At 41.2% G+C, this 21332-nt stretch overlaps 3 protein-coding genes across 3 annotated transcripts; all 3 read left to right on the top strand.

The window, feature by feature from the left end:
- Positions 1 to 815: 815 nt before the first annotated feature.
- LOC115386233 (GTPase IMAP family member 7-like) lies at positions 816 to 1421 on the top strand. Its single transcript, XM_030088463.1, has one exon. The coding sequence runs from the start codon at positions 816 to 818 to the stop codon at positions 1419 to 1421; it is 606 nt and encodes a 201-aa protein (XP_029944323.1).
- Positions 1422 to 8686: 7265 nt separating this feature from the next.
- On the top strand, positions 8687 to 11877 carry LOC115386032 (GTPase IMAP family member 7-like). The gene is made up of 3 exons (XM_030088220.1): positions 8687 to 8825; positions 9054 to 9181; positions 10482 to 11877. Exons 2-3 carry the CDS (start codon positions 9124 to 9126, stop codon positions 11528 to 11530), a joined length of 1107 nt encoding a protein of 368 aa, XP_029944080.1. The 5' UTR covers positions 8687 to 8825; positions 9054 to 9123; the 3' UTR covers positions 11531 to 11877.
- A 3993-nt stretch (positions 11878 to 15870) lies between these two features.
- On the top strand, positions 15871 to 16875 carry LOC115386232 (GTPase IMAP family member 7-like; the record flags this gene model as incomplete). Its single annotated transcript, XM_030088462.1, has 1 exon — positions 15871 to 16875. A coding segment is annotated over one exon (1005 nt), but the record flags the coding sequence as incomplete, so codon positions are not given.
- Positions 16876 to 21332: the final 4457 nt, after the last annotated feature.

Raw genomic sequence — 21332 nt, 5'->3', positions numbered from 1 at the left:
ATCTGTTGTTTCTCATTTAAAATGTAAAGTGTCCAGCTCTACATCCAAACCTTTTCAAAATAAAATCAATAAATCAGCTGAAATCATTTGTATGTTTCTGGATTATGTTATTTTCAACAGTTACATTAACCATGTCAGATGAAGCAAAGTGACTTTATAATCAAACTAACTGAAACTGTTTGCATTTCCACAAATGTCTCAGTTGTTCTTCTCTATTCGTCACTGAAGATTCACTAGTCAGACATCACATCATAACTTTCATCCACTTTAACCAGCTCCTTCTCTCAAGTTAGTCAATTTGTCCCATGAATTGTGTTGCATTGCATTTTTGGTGAAACCTGTTTAAAGTCAAGTATCCAGAGTAATGCATCACACCCTGTTATGACACATTAATTGTTTTGCTCAAATCACTAAACCAACCAGTTGAATCTGATTGAAACAAAAGCTGTGAGCCACACTGAAGCGAGCAACCAGGAAACACAGAAGGGATTTTCTTTCAGTCTCAACGGCTGAAATCTGTTTTTGACAACATGCACTGTCAGTTGTATTATATTATATTATATTATATTATATTATATTATATTATATTATATTATATTATATTATATTATAACGCTGTACTGATGTTGAAAAAGAAAGATAAAAATGCTTCAGTGTCAGTTGAGAAACTCCACACAGAGCCTTAGTTATTACAGCAGCTCCACATTACACAAACACATGAAGTTGTTTACAGAAAAAAATTCAGAAAAAAACATATAGCAAAACAAATCAATGTTTTGTTTTGTTTTGTTTTTTTTTTCTTTTAACTTAAAGTGATGGCTTCAAGGAGGATTGTCCTGCTGGGAAAAACGGGCGCTGGGAAAAGCAGCGTGGCTAACACCATTTTGGGGGAAGAATGCTTCACCCTGAGCCACTTTTCCTCCTCTGGGACAAAACAATGTCAAGAAAAAACCAAATGTGTGGACGGCAGAAGCATCACTCTGATAGAAACCCCTGGTTTCTTTAGGGCTGAAAGCTCCGAGGACCAGATGACGGCCGCCGTGATCAGCTGTATCACACAGTGCGCTCCTGGACCTCATGTGTTTCTCATTTTGCTGAAGGTGGAGAGATTCACCAAGGAGGAGGAAGAGCTCATCAGAGACATCTGCCAACACTTCTCCGAAGAGGCTCTGCAGTACTCTTCAGTCGTCTTCACTCATGGCGACCAGCTCCCAGAGGGGGAGGAGATTGATGACTTTGTCTGTAAAAATGTGGCTCTGAACAACCTGGTGATGAAATGCAGAGGCCGGTGTCACGTTGTGGACAATAAATACTGGAAAAGAGCTGAAAAGGGCAACTACAGGAGCAACCAGTTCCAAGTGGCAGAGATACTCAAGACCATAGATCAGATTTTTGAGGCAAACAATGGAGGGTGCTACTAGAGTTGCCAACCGTTCCTTGAAAAACGGAATCGTTCCGTATTTGGATGTAAAAGTGTGCGTTCCGTATTGAGCTGAAAAGGAACGCACTTTGTTCCGTATTTTTGTGAGAGTCAAAACGTGAGCAATGGAACTTGCGCTTTTTTTTGAAAACTTACGGTAAATTGTTCACCGGCTCTCTGACGTTCTGTGACCAATGAGCTGACAGAGATGGCTCGACAACACAGAATCACTCTTATCTCATTGGTCAAAAAAAGACCGTTCCTGGGAGGCTACGGCAGCTCATTGGCCAGTATTCAGTTGGTCACAGAGCGCATGGGAAGAAGTAAATCAAAACATTACAGCAGCGCGCAGCATGGCTTCCAGAGACATGTAAGTTTGTGCCGTTTCCATGTCGGATATATCATGTTTAGTTCATTGATTTGTGTCTGCTGCTGCAGACTGTGGTGTGTTTTCAGTTTAGAAACGGAACCTTGTTGGTTTTTTTGTTCAGAAGGTTTTACAGTTTTGATTTTGCACTTTTTTAGTTGAAAATAAAAAAAGGAACATGTTAAAATCCAGAAGAGACAGCAGCTGTTTGATGTTATTTTACACATTTAGCAATAAATATAGAATAGAAAAGGAATAGAAGACTTTATTAATCTCACAGTGGAGAAATTTACAGGTGTATAGGCTCATGGAACCCACAGCAGGGTGCAAAAGTAATGAATGGTGCAAAATTAACAAGTTATAGTGCAAATCATACTAGGATTGATAATAGAAGCTAAAGACAATGAAGATCTAACTGTATGTACAACCTGAGTCTTAAAAATGTAACAGGATATATATATATATATATATATATATATATATATATATATATATATATATATATATATATATATATATATACAATACATTATGCAATATATGATGCAGTATGATATAATACGTACAATATGTTTTAGCAGAGTGAATGGATGATAAAGTGTCGCTGAATTTCTGAAAGGGCGGGTGCAGGATATTATAATGTCCAGGATTATTGCACATATTCTACACAGTAGAACTGTACAGTCTGACAGCGGTGCGGATGAGAGACCTGTGGTAGCTCCTTCCTGCTCTGAGGGTCTCAGTCGCCACTGAAGGAGCTGCTGAGCTGCTCTACCGTCCGGTGCAGTGGCTGAGAGCTGCTGTCCATGATGATGATGATACTTGAATGATAACTGTCTCACTGTAGGCCTCAAATACAAACAGATCAAGCTGATCATGAGTTATTGCAATCTTGCTACTGTAGGTGTAATGCAGTAGCCTAATGTGTTTTTATAGTCTGTAATAGGTATAACTGTGGCAAAATGCTGTTATATATGCGTTTTTCACCCCCCAAAAACCCAGTTTTTTTCAGCTGTCCGCGAGAGGCGTTCCTTATTTCAATCTCTGGGAGTTGGCAACCCTAGGTGCTACACCAATGAGATGCTGCAAAATGTGCACAGAGAAATCCAGAAAGAAGAAATAATGATCATGAGTTCATCAGCCAGTTTGTCACAGGAAGAGATTCGAGGCAGGGCTGAAGTGAAGGTGTCTGACAGGTTGCTGATCCGATTTGCAGGTATTGGAACAGGCTGTGTCCTCAGTCCCTTTCTCTACACACTCTACACTAATGACTGTACAAGCCCCACACCTATAACTACATACTACAAATACTCTGATGACACTGCAATCTTGGCTCTCCTCAATAATCAGCACTCCATCACTGCCTATCACAGCTCAGTCACCCACTTCACACAATGGTGCATGTACAATCATCTTTACATTAACCCTGATAAAACAAAGGAAATGGTCTTTAATCCACCCACTCCCAGCCTGAACCATATCTCCATTAACAGCAAAGCTACAGAACAGGTGAACATTTAAATATCTTGGACTCACCCCTGGACAGTAACTTCACCTTCGAGCACCACATCATGGACATTCATAAACGCTCACAACAAAGACTTCATGTTCTCCGCATCTTCTGCTGCTGCTGTATAAGAGTATAATTCAGTCCTTTCTGCTGTATTGTTCTTCCTGTTTTTACACTATGCTGTCAGTCTCTAATAGAAACAAACTCCTTAAAATCACTCACACAGCATCTAAAATAATCTGCTCTCCCACACCAAACATTTCAGAACTGAATGACAGAGCAATAGCCCGGCTTGCCAAATCAATAGTTTCAGACACAGATCACCCTCTTCATAACTTCTTCCAGCTCCTCCCCTCCGGGCGCAGATATCAGACTCTTAAATGTAGAAGGGCCCGTTTTAACAAGAGTTTTGTTCCACCAGCTATTGCTGTACTGAACAAGGTACCTTGCTGATTTACTTGCCAATCTATGTTAACTGCTGTTTGTTGTTCTTGTTGTATATTCTGTTTTTGTAATTGTCTTATTGTCTTACTTGTATGTGATGGTGTCCATAACATCTTGAACTGACATGAAGGCTGTGGAAACAAATTTCCCTTCACGGGATAATAAAGACTTATCTATCTATCTATCTATCCATCTATCTATCTATCTATCTATCTATCTATCTATCTATCTATCCAGCTATGTTGACTGGAGCATTCTTGGGTGTGTTCGATCTTGTCACAGCTGATTTAGAACAGCTTCCAGCTCTGACCTCGACATCCAGTGGACGACACACAATGGCCATGGCTGCTGTGGTAAGAGGAGTTAGGCCAGGATATGAAATCGCTGAGGAAGCTGAAAGCTTGGGGAGGCCATGCTGAAAACCATTGAGATGCTCTGGAAACAGCCTCCCACAGATTCAAGTTGACAGATTACAAATGAGCAAGAAAATATGGAGGATAAACTACAGGAACAAATAGAAATATAGATTATTTTTTGGTGTTTACCTGATTAAGACCCTGAAACTAGATGAACACTTTCTCCAGAACAGACCCCTCCAGAGTACTGAGACAGAAATTGACTGTCGTAAAATCTCGCAAAGACAAGGGCCCTCATTTATCAATCCATCTTTCAAACGGGTGTATATCTGAGCGGTGAGCTCATCGTACGACGGGGCTCGCACGGCATTACAGAAACTTCCGTACCTCGCCGATCTCAGCGTTTGAGTGATCGGGTGTTGATAAATGCGGCGGCTGAATTTGATCGTCATTAACAATGTTCCACCCTGAAATATTCATAGTTCCCAAGCCGCGCCCAGTGAGGTCAAACACGGAAAAGGAGCGATTTTGGCGAAAAAAGAAACTTTTGGGAGCTGGAAATAGAGCCTCTCAGGTCTGAGGTGGAGAGAAATCAGGAGGAGCTCTTTGGAAGAATAAAAAACTGAAATTAAAGGAGAAAAGAAAAACGCTGTCTGGAGGACGCTGCTCACGGCAGCGGTGAGCAGCGTCACCTGGATGAACGGACACCGGCTGAGGTCTGAACAGGTTATAGATCTGTTAATTTAACCCTGATATTACAAATAATGTAGCCGACTCATGTTGTACAGCTCAGAGTTTTATTGTTTTGTTTTATGATGTCTCAAAGTCAGACAGCGCGGCACCGCGGCCCGGTCTCCTTCACACAGCGGGGACGGTCCCACCGAGACACACCTCGGACCGAACGGGACACAGCACAGGACCGAACAGGACCCGGGACTCAGTCCACCGAGGGCGGCGCGTGCCACCCACTGCTGGTGCTGCTTAAATTAAAGACAATTTGTAGAAGTTTTCATAAAATGTTTGACTAAACGTCCTCTGTCTGTTTTTAACCTCCCTTGAGTTCATATGTTATTTTCCAGGCTGCTGGCATCACATCACTGATTAAATAAATAATTTTCTATACTTTAGAGTTTATTTACATTTCAGTAGCGGTTCTTCAGGTCCTGTCTCCTCTGTCCAGACCCAGTCGAGGCTCTGCTGGTTCCCGCATCCTCTTGTGGCACAAGCGCATCAAACTAACTCTGTCGCAAGTGCAATGTTGTGTAAACTACCTAAATGAAGTCACACACCTTTTCGGGGATGAACAGGAACAGCAGCGTTTCCCCCGCTGGATCTGAGCGTCTGAAGCTGCTCCGCAGCAGCAGCGTCTGCGTCTTTGCCCACTGTTAAAACTGCTCCTCTCCGAGGCAGGATGAACCAGCGGACTTATTGAAAGTTAAAAATCCTTTATTAATCCCAAGAGGAAGAATTTTATTAGATATTCTTTAAGGGTATCATTTTATTTATTTATTTATTTTTTTAAATCTGTACTGAATGTGTGCTGCTCCTGCTTTATGGCGGGTTTGAGTTGTGCTTTATAGTTATTTTCACGCTCCGCCAGGTTCTTCTGCACTGCACCGCAAGTCCGCACTGACTGAAACTTGTGTACACGATGTCAGACCTGTCGTGAGATTTCATCTTTCCGAACGATCTCGACCAAATTGATAAATAACCAACCTGTCTTTCATATGGACGTACGACGGGCGTACGCCCATATACGGTCGTACTACCGTTTGATAAATGAGGGCCATGGTGTTTCACAAAGGCAAAGACAGTAGCTCAGTTGGTAGAGCGGGTTGTCTTATAACCGGAAGGTTGGCGGTTCGATCCCCGCTCCTGCAGGCGTGAAACTGTCGTTGTGTCCTTGTGTCGTTGTGTCCTTGGGCAAGACACTTCACCCACCGTGCCTAATATGAAAGTTGTGAGAGTGAATGGTTGGTGGTGGTCGGAGGGGCCGATGGCGCAGATTGGCAGCCTCGCTTCCGTCAGTCTGCCCCAGGGCAGCTGTGGCTACAGTAGTAGCTTACCACCACCGAGTATGGCGTGAATGAATAATGCAATGTAAAGCGTCTTTGAGTGTCCTGAAAAGCGCTATATAAAATTATTATAAATACATGAAGTGAGATTAAAATGTCAGAAATGAAAAGGTATTTAGAAAATAGCATGACTTAAAAGAAAAAAGGCAATTGAAACAGAAGAATACATTTTTTTCAAAGGAAGCTCATAAAAATACATTTAGAATTGTGTAGAGAGCATTTATTTTGATATTTGTACATTTCAGTTGCAGAATTGACTGTGAGGATGTTTGAATTCTTGAACTCTGTTTCTTGAAGAACTGCTTGCATGATGCACTGGAAGTCACCTGACCACAAACAAACCAGAAGCAAATCCACAGCAGCATTTACAGGAAATGGAATCAGAAAAAAAAAATAACGTCTGCAGCAGTTTGACTCATACCATTCTGTTCAGAGTCTGATCAAAAATATTAAATGAAATTATATTTTCACTGATTGATTGATTGATTGATGCTTTATTAATCTTGAGGGAAATTCAAGTCATCAGAAACTGACATACAGCAACAACAAAAAAAGAGGAAACAGGCAGATTAGTAACCAGATTAACATTATTAAAGGTTAGTACATACTGGAAAAAGAAAAAAGAAAAAAAAACCTGTACAATCCTATGAACAAAACTCTTCTAATTTTAAAAGCTGTGCAAATACTATATGCAAAAGTAAACATAGAAAAGTGATACATTTAAAGACAGTGTATGAAAATGATTTAAGTAAGTAAAGACAGGAAACAGTTGTAGTCGTCTCTCAGTGAAGCAGTCCCCAAACCAGAAACCCACATGTGAGACCACTCCCATGATGCTCAGCTTGTCTGTCAGAAGGTTGGCCTGGATGGTGATGAAGGGTCTGCTGAAGTTGAAGAACCTCCCACTGACTGCCGAGGATGGGTGTTGAGGGGGTTGAAGGGGAAACAGTGCAGTGAGGAGAACAGGAAGCTGTAACCACCACGGCCTCTGTCTGCCACCATTAACGAACATGCTCAGTGAGGATGGAGATGCTATCAGAGAAAATGTTTCATTTTGCAAAACACTGCCAGAATAAACATCTAGAGAGGAATGTTTATAGGTCAAATAACAAATAACTGAGCAATTTAAAAAAATTGATAAATGATTACAATTCTTTTGCTTCATTTGTTTTGATAGATTTTTTTAAAAGCCGAATCTGTGACACTTGTGTCAGTGCTACTACTGTAACATGTTCAAGTGTAACAGAGTCAATTATACAGCTATATATATGTGTGTGTGTGTGTGTGTGTGTGTGTGTGTGTGTGTGTGTGTGTGTGTGTGTGTGCATTTGTGATATGTACATTAGTTTTTGTAATAATTACATAAAATATGTGTCTGTGGTTCTTCTTTGTTTGTTTGTTTGTTTGTTTGTTTGTTTGTTTGTTTGTTTGTTTGTTTGTTTCAGTTAATGCCTGACTGTTTGAACCTCCTTGTCAGTAAGTGGAAATGTGGTTTGGGTGCCACATTCTGTGGAACACGACCCTCTATAAGTGTATGAAAGCCAAGCAGAAAGCTCCCCCTAGTGTTAGGTTTCATTATTGTTCCTAATTAAAGTGTTGCATGTATTCAGTGCATGACAGCTGCATGAGCAGGAGGAGTAGTGCTGTTTGCAGACTGAGCTCTCACCTTCTTTGTGTTCACCGTGCGTCATTGACTTAAAAGTAAATCTTATCTCTTTTGCTTGTATAAATGTCGATTTATGTTGCATTATGGCTGTTTATTGATGAATGTGTAGATTTTACACCACTTAATTTTCTGTAAATGTGACTCAGCTGCTATGTACTGGCTGCGTGTGTAATGCTAATTCTGTAGAGTACATTAGACACTGATTGTATATTTTTCTGTTTGTTTATTTCAGACCACATACACACACACACACACACACACACACACTTACACACTAAGGCCTGTAATTCATATACAAAGAACTGCCATGCTCAATCAGAACGCAATTAAAGCTCCTTAAAGATAATCCTCTGGACTCTCATTCAAACTGTCCATGCTCAGCCAGTGCAGACCTCCACAGTGGGCCAACCTGTGCCTCCACTTCAATATGTGCCATTCTCACTCCAATTCTCTCCCCTTTTGTCACTGATTTCTGCAGGAGAGGGGCATGTGTTTTGGTGTCAACTGACAGGAGGATTTTGTTTTTCTACTGTGTGTCAGGAGCCTGAAAATAAATGGAGACTGCCTCCAAAAAGATGCACGTCTGATTCGTCATTAACACACAACGCAAAGACAGAAACACACCGGTCACATAAAATCATCAGAAGCTGTGAAAATGTTGTCATTATATGTACTGTATGAATCTACAATGTGTCATTTTGGAGCTGTTTTTTGTCGGTGGTGTGCTGCAGGTTTTTTTTAGGTGAACATGTACTTTGGTTTTTGTTTCCTGTCAGGTGATTTACAGGAAATCGTTCATGCAAACTTTCCACTGTGTTTTTTTTTTTAAACCACATCGTACAATGATACTTGTCTTGATACAAAGGCTGGGAGAGGTGAGAGATATGTTGCGAGAGTTCTAGAATTTAAATGTCTTCAGTCAACACCCTTTGACTAAAATGTAAAATATAGAAAGTATTTTCCAGGTTGTGAGACCTCTGGACTCTGGTAAGACCTGATTATATTTTTACATTAACCAAACGTTAAAAACAAACTTTGTTCCATGACAAAAGAAAATGTTGTCAGAAGTTTGAAATCAGCCATGTTCTCCTGAAGAGATTAAATATTTCAACATTCAGCAAATTTTAAATGGTTTCCATCCAGTACTGCAGCATATTTCATGTCCTGTAACAGCATTGTGTATAACTATTTGTCAATGTGTGTTTGCTTGATCAGATGCAAGAACAAGATTAAAAAAGAAAAAAAAAACTCAGCAAGAGCACGAGTAAGAAAGTTCACAGTCAAGATGTCGTCTGAACCTGCATTCATGTTTTCTGAGATTCCTCTTGGGGACAGTGAGAAAAGTAGGTCACACGCTTCAAAATAGACATTCTGTTTGTTTTTGTTGTTGTTTTTTGTATTTGTTAACGTCTACAGTTCAGTGATGAAGTATGGAGACATTCTGTTCAATCATTTGGGTGAATCATTGTTACGGCCTCAGAGTTCGTGAAGACAGTTTGTGAGTAGAAGCTTCCTGTTTCTAACATTTTGAACATCAAGAGATTCTGTTGAGGAAGTGAAAGTCACTGCTCCTCGTGGATATCAACACCATAGACATGAAAACAAAGGCGAGATGTCTCACCTGCACTACCGGTCAATGGAGCCAAACGTCCACACTTGATGGACATCTTGCTACAGGCAGCTGGCTCATCCAGGACACTGTCAAGACACTTGAGTAACTGTAACTTCATCAGTTTTCTACCAACTTTCAAAGAGTTTGGTTTGTAATAAACTTCAGAAACGTAGTTATGACTCTGCATACTTATGAAAAACAAGAGCCAAAGAGCTCTACTGACAAGCACAAGGATTTATGTTAAATCAAGACACAGGCTACAAAAACTGAATGAAAACTGGAGAGATTTTTTTTAAATGTGCATATTTTCTAAATATATCAATATTCAAAAGATAATAAAATAATACGAATTGTTGTGTGTTTAGTATAATTCAAAAAATGTTTTGTAATATTTATATTTTTACTTCATAATGCATTTTTCTCTTGATGTTCTTCAATGTCTTGGGCATGAAAGTAACATTTATTATGTTTGAAGTCTCCCGAGTAACTTCATAAATAATTTATTTAAGCAATGTGAGATTTCACTTTGCAAATGCACAGAGCATAGAGTGAGAGTGAACTTCAAGTGAACACAAGCTAACTCCGTCTATAGACCAGCAAAGCAAGAGTATTTGCTTTGTTCACATCACAGATCCAGCTGAAAGCTTCCGAGCAAGATGGCTGCCAGTGATGCCGTTTGAAACTTCGCCATGAAACATCTCACTTTATATGCATATCTATGGTCATCACCACCACTGTACACATGACAAATAAATTAATTTCTTTGTCTTCTTCTTTATGATGAGCAGTGTAAAGTAGACCATCATGCTTTATGTTATCAATTCCAGGGAGTCCACACAAGTAGCATGTAAATATGTGAAAGTTATTATATATCAGTCACTCAAAAATCTGTTCAGATAAACAACAAAAAAGAAAGTCTGTGATGCTTTGGCATTTCTTATCGAAAACATATTTTCTTATAAAACATAAATATTCATAATAAGTATCCATGTGTTTATCAATACTGATGTTGGTTTGTTGTTTTCTTCTAGAAAAACCACTGAGAGTCGTCCTGCTGGGAAAAACTGGAATAGGAAAAAGCCAGTTTGGCAATGCCTTGATTGGAGAAAACGTGTTCAGTGTGAATAGTTCTGCAAACTCTGGTACAAGTGAATGTCAGGCAGCCACCAAAAGAAATGGAGAAATCACAGTGGTTGATACTCCTGGTTTACTTGACAACCGCAGAGATGAAGCAGATCTCAAACCTGAGATAGTGAAGAGTATCACAGAGTCCTCACCTGGACCGCATGCTTTTCTCATTTTCCTCAAAGTGGAGAAATACACTGAGCAAGAGAAGCAGATTATTACAAAAATAAGAGAGTTATTTTCTGAAGAGGCTTTTAAATATGCTGTGCTGCTCTTCACTCACGGTGACCAGCTTGATGAGGGAAAGACAATCCAACAGTTTGTCAGTGAAAATAAGGATCTGAAAGAGCTTTCAGATAAATGTGGTGGCCGCTGTCATGTTGTTGATAATAAATACTGGAACAACAACCAGCCAGACCATTACAGAAACAACCAGTTCCAGATCAGACAGCTGCTCTACACGATCAATGAAATGGTGGAGCAAAATGGCGGCGGCTGCTACACCAATGAGTTGCTGCAAGCAGTGGAGAGAAACATCAGAGAAGAGACGAAGCGAACCGGATCCAGAGAGAAGGCAAAGAAAATTGTCTTTGAGACCTTCGTCAAGAAGGCAGTTGGTATTGGCCTAGAAGTGTTACTGGGAGCTTTTCTTGGTGATCCGGCAATGATTGAAAGGGTTCTTTCAGTTGTATTTGGTATTGCAGGTGGTGCTGCCACAGGGGCAGCTGTTGGAGCAGCAGTTGGAGGTTTGGTTGCAGGTCCTGTAGGGGCCGTTGCTGGAGCTGCTGCAGGGGCCACTGTTGGAGGCATTGCAGGGGCTTTTGCAGGTTTTAGAGCAGCAGGTCATCGACGTCCTGGGGGATATGAACACCTTCCAACAGAAGATGATGAAGGCAGTACAGCTGAGACAATGCGTGAATCATTAAACAGACAGAGAAAGCCAAAGTCTCAATAGATGAGCATAATAAAAAAACAAACTTTCAATTATCTTTATTCACAGACACATTATAAAAGTCTTGTTTTTTTAATTCCAGATATGCCTTTTCTTTAAATGTGTATGAAAGATATTTTCAGGTAACAACCTTTAAAACGATTCAGTCATGGTCTGAAAAAAGGGCAGGAAATGTTGGCTTTTTACACAGTGTAAGAATCAGTTTAGTGATTGTAAAACCTCACTATGGGAGGAGTTAAAGGGGAACGGTCGTTTTTACAATCTGGACCTTATTTCACATTCGTCACAACAACATTTACGCACCCGTTTGACTTTCGTGTGATTTGCAGTTGGTTCGGAGATAATTCGATGCTCCCATATCCGTATAACGGCAGCGGGCGGGGCACCGACATGCAGCCGTTACAGACGCTCTTTTCTCTTATGTTTGTTGTGGTGTGGTAGATACATGTAAATTTATTAAGTCAGCATCACTTAGCGCTATTGGGAAGTCTGTAAACCGGCTAGATTGAGCAACTCTCCGGGAACTCTGAAGCGATGATGTCATCACACTGCGCCATGGCGCACTGTGTTTGTTTACATGGAAGTAGCGTCTCTGCTCTGCAGTCAGACCACGGCATCTCGATCGGCTTTTTTAGGCAGTCAGAGTTTATTTTCAGCTGGTTGTAACTTTGGTACAATGGTTCCAGTGTGCATATATCCTGGCTGTGAAAGTAAAATGACAAGCTGGACGTCACTGAGCTCACAGGCTCCCACTTCGTGACCGGGATTTATTGAAGCTATGGCTAATAGCGCTCAACACGGACCCCAGCATCAAAGTTCCAACTTTACCACATTTGGATTATCGGGTGTGGAGTGCCCACTTCACATCGGAGGACTTCTTCCCAGTTCAGGAAAGAAATGAAGGCCAGAAGATCCAGAGAATGAACCTCAAAAAGAATGCCATTCCAGCGGCTGCAGGAGGAGAACAGGTCGAGGTAACGTGAAGCTATGCTATTCATTTTTTTCTTTACTAATGTCTAGAGGTTTTACTGTTTAGTTCATTTGAGCAACAACAAAGGATGATACAAGTATATCTGTCAATGACAAGAGTTGTACATAAACAGTAAAATATTCTGTACACTGTTGCTCAAAAGGAGTAGGAACAAGTTTATAACATTCTAGCCAACTCTAGACATTAGTAAAGGAAAAAATGAATATTATTAGCATCACGTTACCTCGACCTGTTCTCCTCCTGTAGCCGCTGGAATAGCATTCTTTTTGAGATTCATTCTCTGGATCTTCTGGCCTTCATTTCTTTCCTGAACCGGGAAGAAGTCCTCCGATGTGAAGTGGGCACTACACACCCGATAATCCAAATGTGGTAAAGTTGGAACTTTGATGCTGGGGTCCGTGTTGAGCGCTATTAGCCATAGCTTCAATAAATCCCGGTCACGAAGTGGGAGCCTGTGAGCTCAGTGACGTCCAGCTGGTCATTTTACTTTCACAGCAGGATATATGCACACTGGAACCATTGTACCAAAGTTAAAACCAGCTGAAAATAAACTCTGACTGACTAAAAAAGCCGATCGAGATGCCGTGGTCTGACTGCAGAGCAGAGACGCTACTTCCATGTAAACAAACACAGTGCGCCACGGCGCAGTGTGATGACATCATCGCTTCAGAGTTCCTGGAGATTTGCTCAATCTAGCCGGTTTACAGACTTCCCAATAGCGCTAAGTGATGCTGACTTAATAAATGTACATGTATCTACCACCCCACAACAAACATAAGAGAAAAGAGCGTCTGTGACGGCTGCATGTCGGTGCCCCGCCCGCTGCCGTTATACGGATATGGGAGCATCTAATTATCTCCGAACTAACTGCAAACCACACGAAAGTCAAACGGGTGCGTAAATGTTGTTGTGACGAATGTGAAATAAGGTCCAGATTGTAAAAACGACCGTTCCCCTTTAAAGGGAAACTCCGGTTTTTTGACACCTGGACCTTATTTCTAGGTGTGTGCATGCTCATATACTCACTCAGACAAACATCGTGCAGCTCGGAGTCCTTCAGAAGTTATTTAGATCCAAACGATGTAGCCGCACTAGCGGGGGTGCCACAGCAATGGAGCGTTAGCGCGGGACATAATCTCTGCAAAGTCGCTCATTTCGGCTGTATTTTTCCTCCATCGGCGCTGGGTTGCCTTTCAGTCGGAAGGGGGGCCTCCGGCGGTGTCCTGCGGCCTGGCTTGGAGCGCGCATCCGCCGGGCGGCTGAGATCTGGATTCTCCCGGCAAGGAGAGAGCTCCGGCCGTCGCGCTTCCCGCGGCCGGCGTGGAGCACGCATCCGCCGGGGAGTGGAGATACACTTCCTCCCGGTGAGGATAGAGAAGCATGCATCCGCCGGGGAGCGGAGATACGCTTCCTCCCGGCGAGGAGAGACGTCCAGCGGCCGCGCGCGAGCCGTGCGTCTTCACCGGTGTCCGGAGCCTCCGTAGAGCAGCTGAGGGCCATTTTCCAACTCGGCCCCTGGAAGTCAGACGCCGGGGCACCGTGACAGCCGAGGCCGACTCAAAGTGCCTCTCTGCTGGGGAGAGGAGCGCCGCAACGTTCCCATCTGAGCTAATTGTGGCTAAGTTAGCGAAAACTGTCAGCTCTTCAGATGACCCACCATAAGACGGTAGACGAGCTGACTTTATGATAACGCTGGCGATGGATGAAGAAATACAGCCGAAATGAGCGATTTTGCAGAGATTATGTCCAGCGCTAACGCTCCATTGCTGTGGCACCCCCGCTAGTGCGGCTACATCTTCTGATCTAAATAACTTCTGAAGGACTCAGAGCTGCACGATGTTTGTCTGAGTGAGTATATGAGCATGCACACACCTAGAAATAAGGTCCAGGTGTCAAAAAAACCGGAGTTGCCCTTTAAGAAATTTTTTAAAAGTCATTTCAAACCAATGTTGAGATGTCAAACTTTCCATACATTAATATTTGATCAATGATCACTGGGGATGAGTGGATATTTCTGAATTTGACGACAAGTGATTTCATTTGGGTTCTTCACGAGATAGAGAACTGAAAATAATGAAACTTTTTAAATTTCTTTAAAAATGTTTTGATTGAATTACTTTAAATTATCAGTGTGTGTCCTCTTCCTCTGTAGATCAGGAGTTAACTGAACATGTTCTCTAACTTCTGTCCACTTCTAATGCTGTACATTAATTCAGTCGATTACTGTTGTTTTTTTTAAATATCAATACTGATCATTGTACTGACAGATTTCAGAAAAGGACGTCTTTTTTGTCTTCAGTTTTTGTTTTCTTCTTTTTCATGGTAACTGCTTTGTAAATGTAACAGATGATTGTTTTCATTCACTTTGTGTATCGATTGAGTGTACTTAAGTTTATCGACAAATCTCTTCATCTCAGAATGAATTAAAATATGGAAACAGCTTTGACATTTGATATCATTTGAGGAATAATTTCTGTTTTTTTCCTCTTGTTGTACCATGATGACGTTATTTTCGCACATGCATAAAAAAACATTGTAACAACATTATGATCTGTTGTTTCTCATTTGAATTTTAAGTTTCCAGCTCTACAGTGAAGCCTTTTCAAAATAAAATGAATAAATCAGCTGAAATCGTTTTTATGTTTCTCGGTTATGTTATTTTCAACAGTTGCATTAATCACACCAGAAGAAGCAAAGCCATTTTGTAGTCAAACTAACTGACACTGTTTGCATTTCCACAAATTTCTCACTTGTTCTCCTCTATTCGTCACAGAAAATTCACTTATCAGTCGTGACATCCTAACTTTCAGCTACTTTAGCTCCTTCTCTCAAGTTAGTGAATTTATCCCATGAATTGTGTTGCATTGCATTTGTGGTGAAACCTGTTTAAAAGTCGAGTGTCTATAGAAATGCATCACACCCTGTTATGACACATTAATTGTTTTGTTCAAGTCAGTAAAGCAACCAGTTGAATCTGAATGAAATGAAAGCTGCGAGCCACACTGACACCAGCGACCAGGAAACACAGAAGGGATTTTCTCACCAACACAACAACTGAAATCTCTTTTTGACAACGTATACGGTCAGTTCTATACATTATATTATATTATATTATATTATATTATATTATATTATATTATATTATATTATATTATATTATATTATATTATAACGCTGCACTGATGTTGAAAAAGAAAGATAAAGATGCTAAAGTGTCAGTTGGGAAACTCTACACAGGGCCTTAGTTATTACAGCAGCTCCACATTACACAAACACATTAAGTTGTTTGCAAAAAAATTTCAGAAAAAAACATACAGCAAAAAAAATCAATGTTTTTTTTTTTTTTTAACTTAAAGCGATGGCTTCAAGGAGGATTGTCCTGCTGGGAAAAACGGGCGCTGGGAAAAGCAGCGTGGCTAACACCATTTTGGGAGAAGAATGCTTCACCCTGAGCCACTTTTCCTCCTCTGGGACAAAACAATGTCAAGAAAAAACCAAATGTGTGGACGGCAGAAGCATCACTCTGATAGAAACCCCTGGTTTCTTTGGGACTGAAAGCTCCGAGGACCAGATGAAGGCCGCCGTGATCAGCTGTATCACACAGTGTGCTCCTGGACCTCATGTGTTTCTCATTTTGCTGAAGGTGGAGAGATTCACCAAGCAGGAGGAAGAGCTCATCAGAGACATCTGCCAACACTTCTCTGAAGAGGCTCTGCAGTACTCTTCAGTCGTCTTCACTCATGGCGACCAGCTCCCAGAGGGGGAGGAGATTGGTGACTTTGTCTGTAAAAATGTGGCTCTGAACAACCTGGTGATGAAATGCAGAGGCCGGTGTCACGTTGTGGACAACAAATACTGGAAAAGAGGGGAAGAGGGCAACTACAGGAGCAACCACTTCCAAGTGGCAGAGATACTCAAGACCATAGATCAGATTTTTGAGGCAAACAACGGAGGGTGCTACACCAATGAGATGCTGCAAAATGTGCACAGAGAAATCCAGAAAGAAGAAATAATGATCATGAGTTCATCAGTCAGTTTGTCACAGGAAGAGATTCGAGGCAGGGCTGAAGAGACGGTGTCTGACAGGTTGCTGATCCTGTTTGCAGGTATTGGAACAGGTATGCTGACTGGAGCGTTCCTGGGTGTGCTCGATCTGCTCACAGCTGATTCAGAACAGCTTCCAGCTCTGACCTCGACAGCCAGTGGACGACAGTCAATGGCCATGGCTGCTGCGCAGGGATTGGTGAGAGGAGTTAGGCCAGGATTTGAAGCAGTCGAGGAAGCTGAAAGCCCGGGGGAGGCCATGCTGAAAACCATTGAGATGCTCCGGAAACAGCCTCCCGCAGATTCAAGATGACAGATTACAAATGAGCAAGAAAAAACAGAGGATAAACAATAGAAAGAAATAGAAATATAGATTCTTTTTTAGTGTTTACCTGATTAAGACCCTGAAACTAGGTGAACACTTTCTCCAGAACAGACAGAACCGCAGGTCAAGACCAGACTGGCCTTTTCAACATCTCTCTCTACTGCTTCATGACTGTAACACATGGCTACACTTTTCTCTTCTGAGCTGTGCTTGTGGCCTTACCTTCAGCAGTTTTCACTGTGTTCAGTCACAGCTCACAGTCTCAAACTGAACTGCAGTAGCAATCGAAAAAACTGCAATAATGGTTCTGCTGTTCCTCAACTGGTGGGTTGTGACCCAAAAGTGGATCATGGGCATTGTTGGTCTTTGCCAGGGGAAAAAACGAATTTCAGGAAAAAAAGGACTAGATGAAAAACTGTCGTAACGGTAAATGTCAAATCTGGATGAGTTATCTTCAAAAACAGATTAAGGACTATGACAGTCTGAATGTGGATAAGCACTGTGGATATATATATATATATATATATATATATATATGTATATATATATATATATATATACATATATATATATATATATATATATATATATATATATATATATATATATATATATATATACATACATATATATAAAATGGTGTTATATGTAAAAATGATTCATTTCAATCTGGACCTGGTCCAAAATGGTCCAGCAGTGAAAAATAGAAATATACTTGTTTTTTGATTTTTCATAAAACCAAAAAAGGATTCAGTCATCACAAAAAGTATTTTTATGAATGTTTAACCTCTTTAGAATTCTGTCCTCAAGACTTGAGCAGTTTCAGTATCGTGGTTTTATCGTGGCAGGCCTTTGCTTTTGTTTTCTCCCCTCCTTTCCTTTTCTTTCGGTGGGTGTGTGCTTCTGGTAAGTCGGGTGTGGGGTGGCCACCCTATAAAGCTGGCTCAGACCAGAGTGTAGTCGGACTGAGCGTGTTGTCGTGGTAGGTTTTCAGTTCTGTTATTAGCTTCTTGGTTTCCTTCTGTCCTGGTTAAGTTTGTGCTGGTAGGGATTCTGCACAGTCCTTTATGTAGCTTGTCAGTTCCAATTAGAGTTGGCCAGTATTTCTGCCCGAGTCCTCAGTCGTCATATTAGTAGATTGTGGAGTCTTGTTTCTGACCCTCGGAAGCACCTCAGTGCTTTTTTGCATAATTGGATTGGTCTGGTTTTTCTGTTGCTTTTTCCTGTAAATAAAATTGTTTGAAAAAAATGACTGATCTGCTGTGTCTCTGTCCGCTCCTGAGTCTGAACTCTGTCATATAGACCTGATCTGAAGAGGTCTACCTGTGGAATATCCAGTCAACTGTGCACTGCACACAAAAGGTTTCACAAATCTAAGCAAGACTTTATGGAATGTTCAGCATGCTGATGATAATCTAGTCAAGATTTGGGAAGTGTGGATTCCATGGTTTTTAATCTGGACTTGGTCCAATGTGGTCTACCTCTGAAAAACACAGTCAATTATGTATTTTGTCATTTTCATAAATCAACTAAAGGTTTCACAAATCTAAAGCCATATTTATTGGAATGTTTAGCATTTCCAGGATCATCTCGTCCAGATTTGAGGAGTGTAAGTATTGTGGATTTCGATCTGGACTTAGCCCAGTGTGTTATAGCTATGAAAATTACTTTGAAATATCCTTTTTTTTGTTTTCACACATAGAATTAAGGTTGTAAAAATTCAGGATTAGTTGACGGGAAAGTTTTGTCTCAACTAAAATGTGTAATGTGTTTTTACATAAATACATAGTTCAGAAAATGAATAAGCAGCAGCTCCTCATGAGAAATTATTTTTTCCTTAACTCCCCTGAATCGGAAGCTGTGAATCAGAAGCTTTTTTTTTTTTTTTTTTTTTTTTTTAAGAAGTACACACCCATCATGTATCAGGGGGAGTGAAGGCAGGACAGACAGAGGCACTGGCGGGAAGGTCGGTGCTGCCGGGGCTGCAGCCCCCCCTGGTGGCAGCTGCAAGCTGTAGCACCTTACTGTTGATTGTAAACAATTCAAAGAAAAAAAAAACTTCAAAAATATAAAAAGTATGTGTGAAATAGATTTACACAGAGCTGTGGGTATATGTGTAAAAATCTATTATAAAAGAAATGAAATTTAAATAGTTTGTTGAGGAAACTCTTCCCTCACCCGGAAGCAGCTTCTTGGCAATCAACAGACAGCAAGCATAAGAGAATGTCAGATTTTTTCATCGGCAATGCTTCCAAAAAAATCGAAATCGATCCCGAGGATGACAAGAGTAAAAACAACAGCATTGTGGCAGCTGAAACTGAAGTCACGTCAGCTAACAGCTTAGCTAAACCCAGTGGCGGACCTTGCATTTCACACTAAGGCCTTCAGAACAGATCCGCCTGAATCAATCCACCTCTCAATAACTATATTATGTCTATAAAAAAAAATCTTTTTATGCAGATATGCATATAAAGAGTTGTTGCACAGCAGATAGATACTTGTGCAGCCAGAATAAATGCCTTTGCTGAAGTGCAACTTAATAAAACAGCAATATTATTTAGGAAAAGAGGAACATTTTACTCACCAAAATCCCGATTATTTGAAAACAAAATACATCCTCCTTTCCTTCCTCAAAAAGAGTTAAATTGCTCTGTCATATAGATTATCCGTGCGTTTCAGTTCCATAAAGCCAGGACTGAAAGTCCAGCTGCCCTGTGGTATTTCTGGCGTAAGTTTTATTTCTCTTCAGGTCTTCTTCTTCTTCTTTGGAATAATTGAGGTAGGCGACCAACAACTTAGGTGCATACCGCCCCCTACTGTATCTCTTGGTGAATGTAGATCAGAAGGCCTGGATATGTTGCTGTTAGTGTACGCTAGCTAGAAGGCGCTGAGTCGCCAACTCGAATTCTGATTGGTTGAAGCAACTGTCTGATTGGTTGAAGCAACTGTCTGATTGGCTGAAGGAACTGTCTGTTTGACGCTTCACTTTACTTCACTGCGCCATCAGGAACGGACAGTGAAGGCCTCGGGCAGATTTCTTTGACCCTAGCAACAGATGATGCCTGAAATCTGATTGGTTAAACGATTTAATGTGAAAAAAACATGTCTGGAAGCAGCGCAACCATGGGAAGACTATGAAAGGAACTGGAACATACTGTTTGGAATCATGTATTAATTATTTATGGACAAAATATAATTTACATCAGTCTGTAATTCGGATGCTTTTTAGGCCAGCAGAGAAGGCTTTGCAGGCCCTGACGGCCCACCACTGGCTAAACCTCTCCTCAGAAGACAACAGTTAGTTGGTGCCATTTCTGGTGTTCGCCGTGGGAATTCTGCTTTTCTGTTCGCCGTTTGCCACTGGCTGTTCCATATGATCATCTGTCCGTCGCTTGCTGTTGGTTTGTGGGACTGATGTTTTTTTTTTATTCTATCCTGACTACCTGTCATGTCAGATGTAGTGAGTTTTGGAGTATAGACCCACCTGACTGTGTTTTTTTTTTTTGCATCTTCAGCACCAAGGACAGCGCTTAAAATGGCAGTGATTTACTGCTGTGAAAGTGTTTTTGTTCTGGTCTGTTCTTGTCATATGGTGAATTGCTGCTGACCTCCTTATGGAGAAAAAATGTCATAAAATGTGAATTTGTCAGAACTTCTTAATGTTTATTTGTGTCTATTATATGGCTTCCAGCCAGTAGCCTGAGTGGCGATGCGCTATACAGCAGGGGAAAAAATACAATGAAGTCACTCCTTCATTCATTCAGCTGCCAGCCCCCTCTACTAACACCTTCCTTGGCGCCTGGACAGGGGGCAGAAGAACCCAGACCCAGGGCCACCACCCACAGGGCACCACACTCTCCCCTCACATACATACCTATCCAATCACCCACACATATACACACATATACATGCAAACTCACACATACACACCCACACACACATACACACCCACACACATATACACACACACACGCACACACACCTCAGTCATACCGGCCACAAACCCCTGGCCCCTAACCCCCACAATCAGAAGCTAACTTCAGCTTCATCACACACACTGAACACTGAGCTTTGTCTACTAAAACTTGAGTTTTTGACTCTTGTCAGGAGGGAAAAAAACATGAACAGTTCTCTCATGGATTCCTCCAAACTCAGTGTTCCATCAAATATTGAAATGAGAGCGGCTTCATTTACAAACTGAGGAGGTCATCAAATCTAAAGTTCACTTTGGATGCTGGAAACCTTCTAAATTGCACTTTTGGTTGATTTTATTTTGAGTTTGTGGATAAATACTGCAGCTGAAGAGATATTTTTCCCACAGCACAGTATTGGCTGTGATCAGTTCAGAGGAGTTTCAGTGTGACGGTGTTGATCGGTTTGGGTCATTCAGGGGTGATGGCGGGTCCCAAACAGCTGCCTGCTGTTCTCTCTCGGTGGTGCTCACA

Source organism: Salarias fasciatus, chromosome 3, assembly GCF_902148845.1.
Source record: "Salarias fasciatus chromosome 3, fSalaFa1.1, whole genome shotgun sequence".
NCBI classification, from domain to species: Eukaryota; Metazoa; Chordata; class Actinopteri; order Blenniiformes; family Blenniidae; genus Salarias; species Salarias fasciatus.
This window is presented reverse-complemented; position numbering and strand designations above follow the sequence as displayed.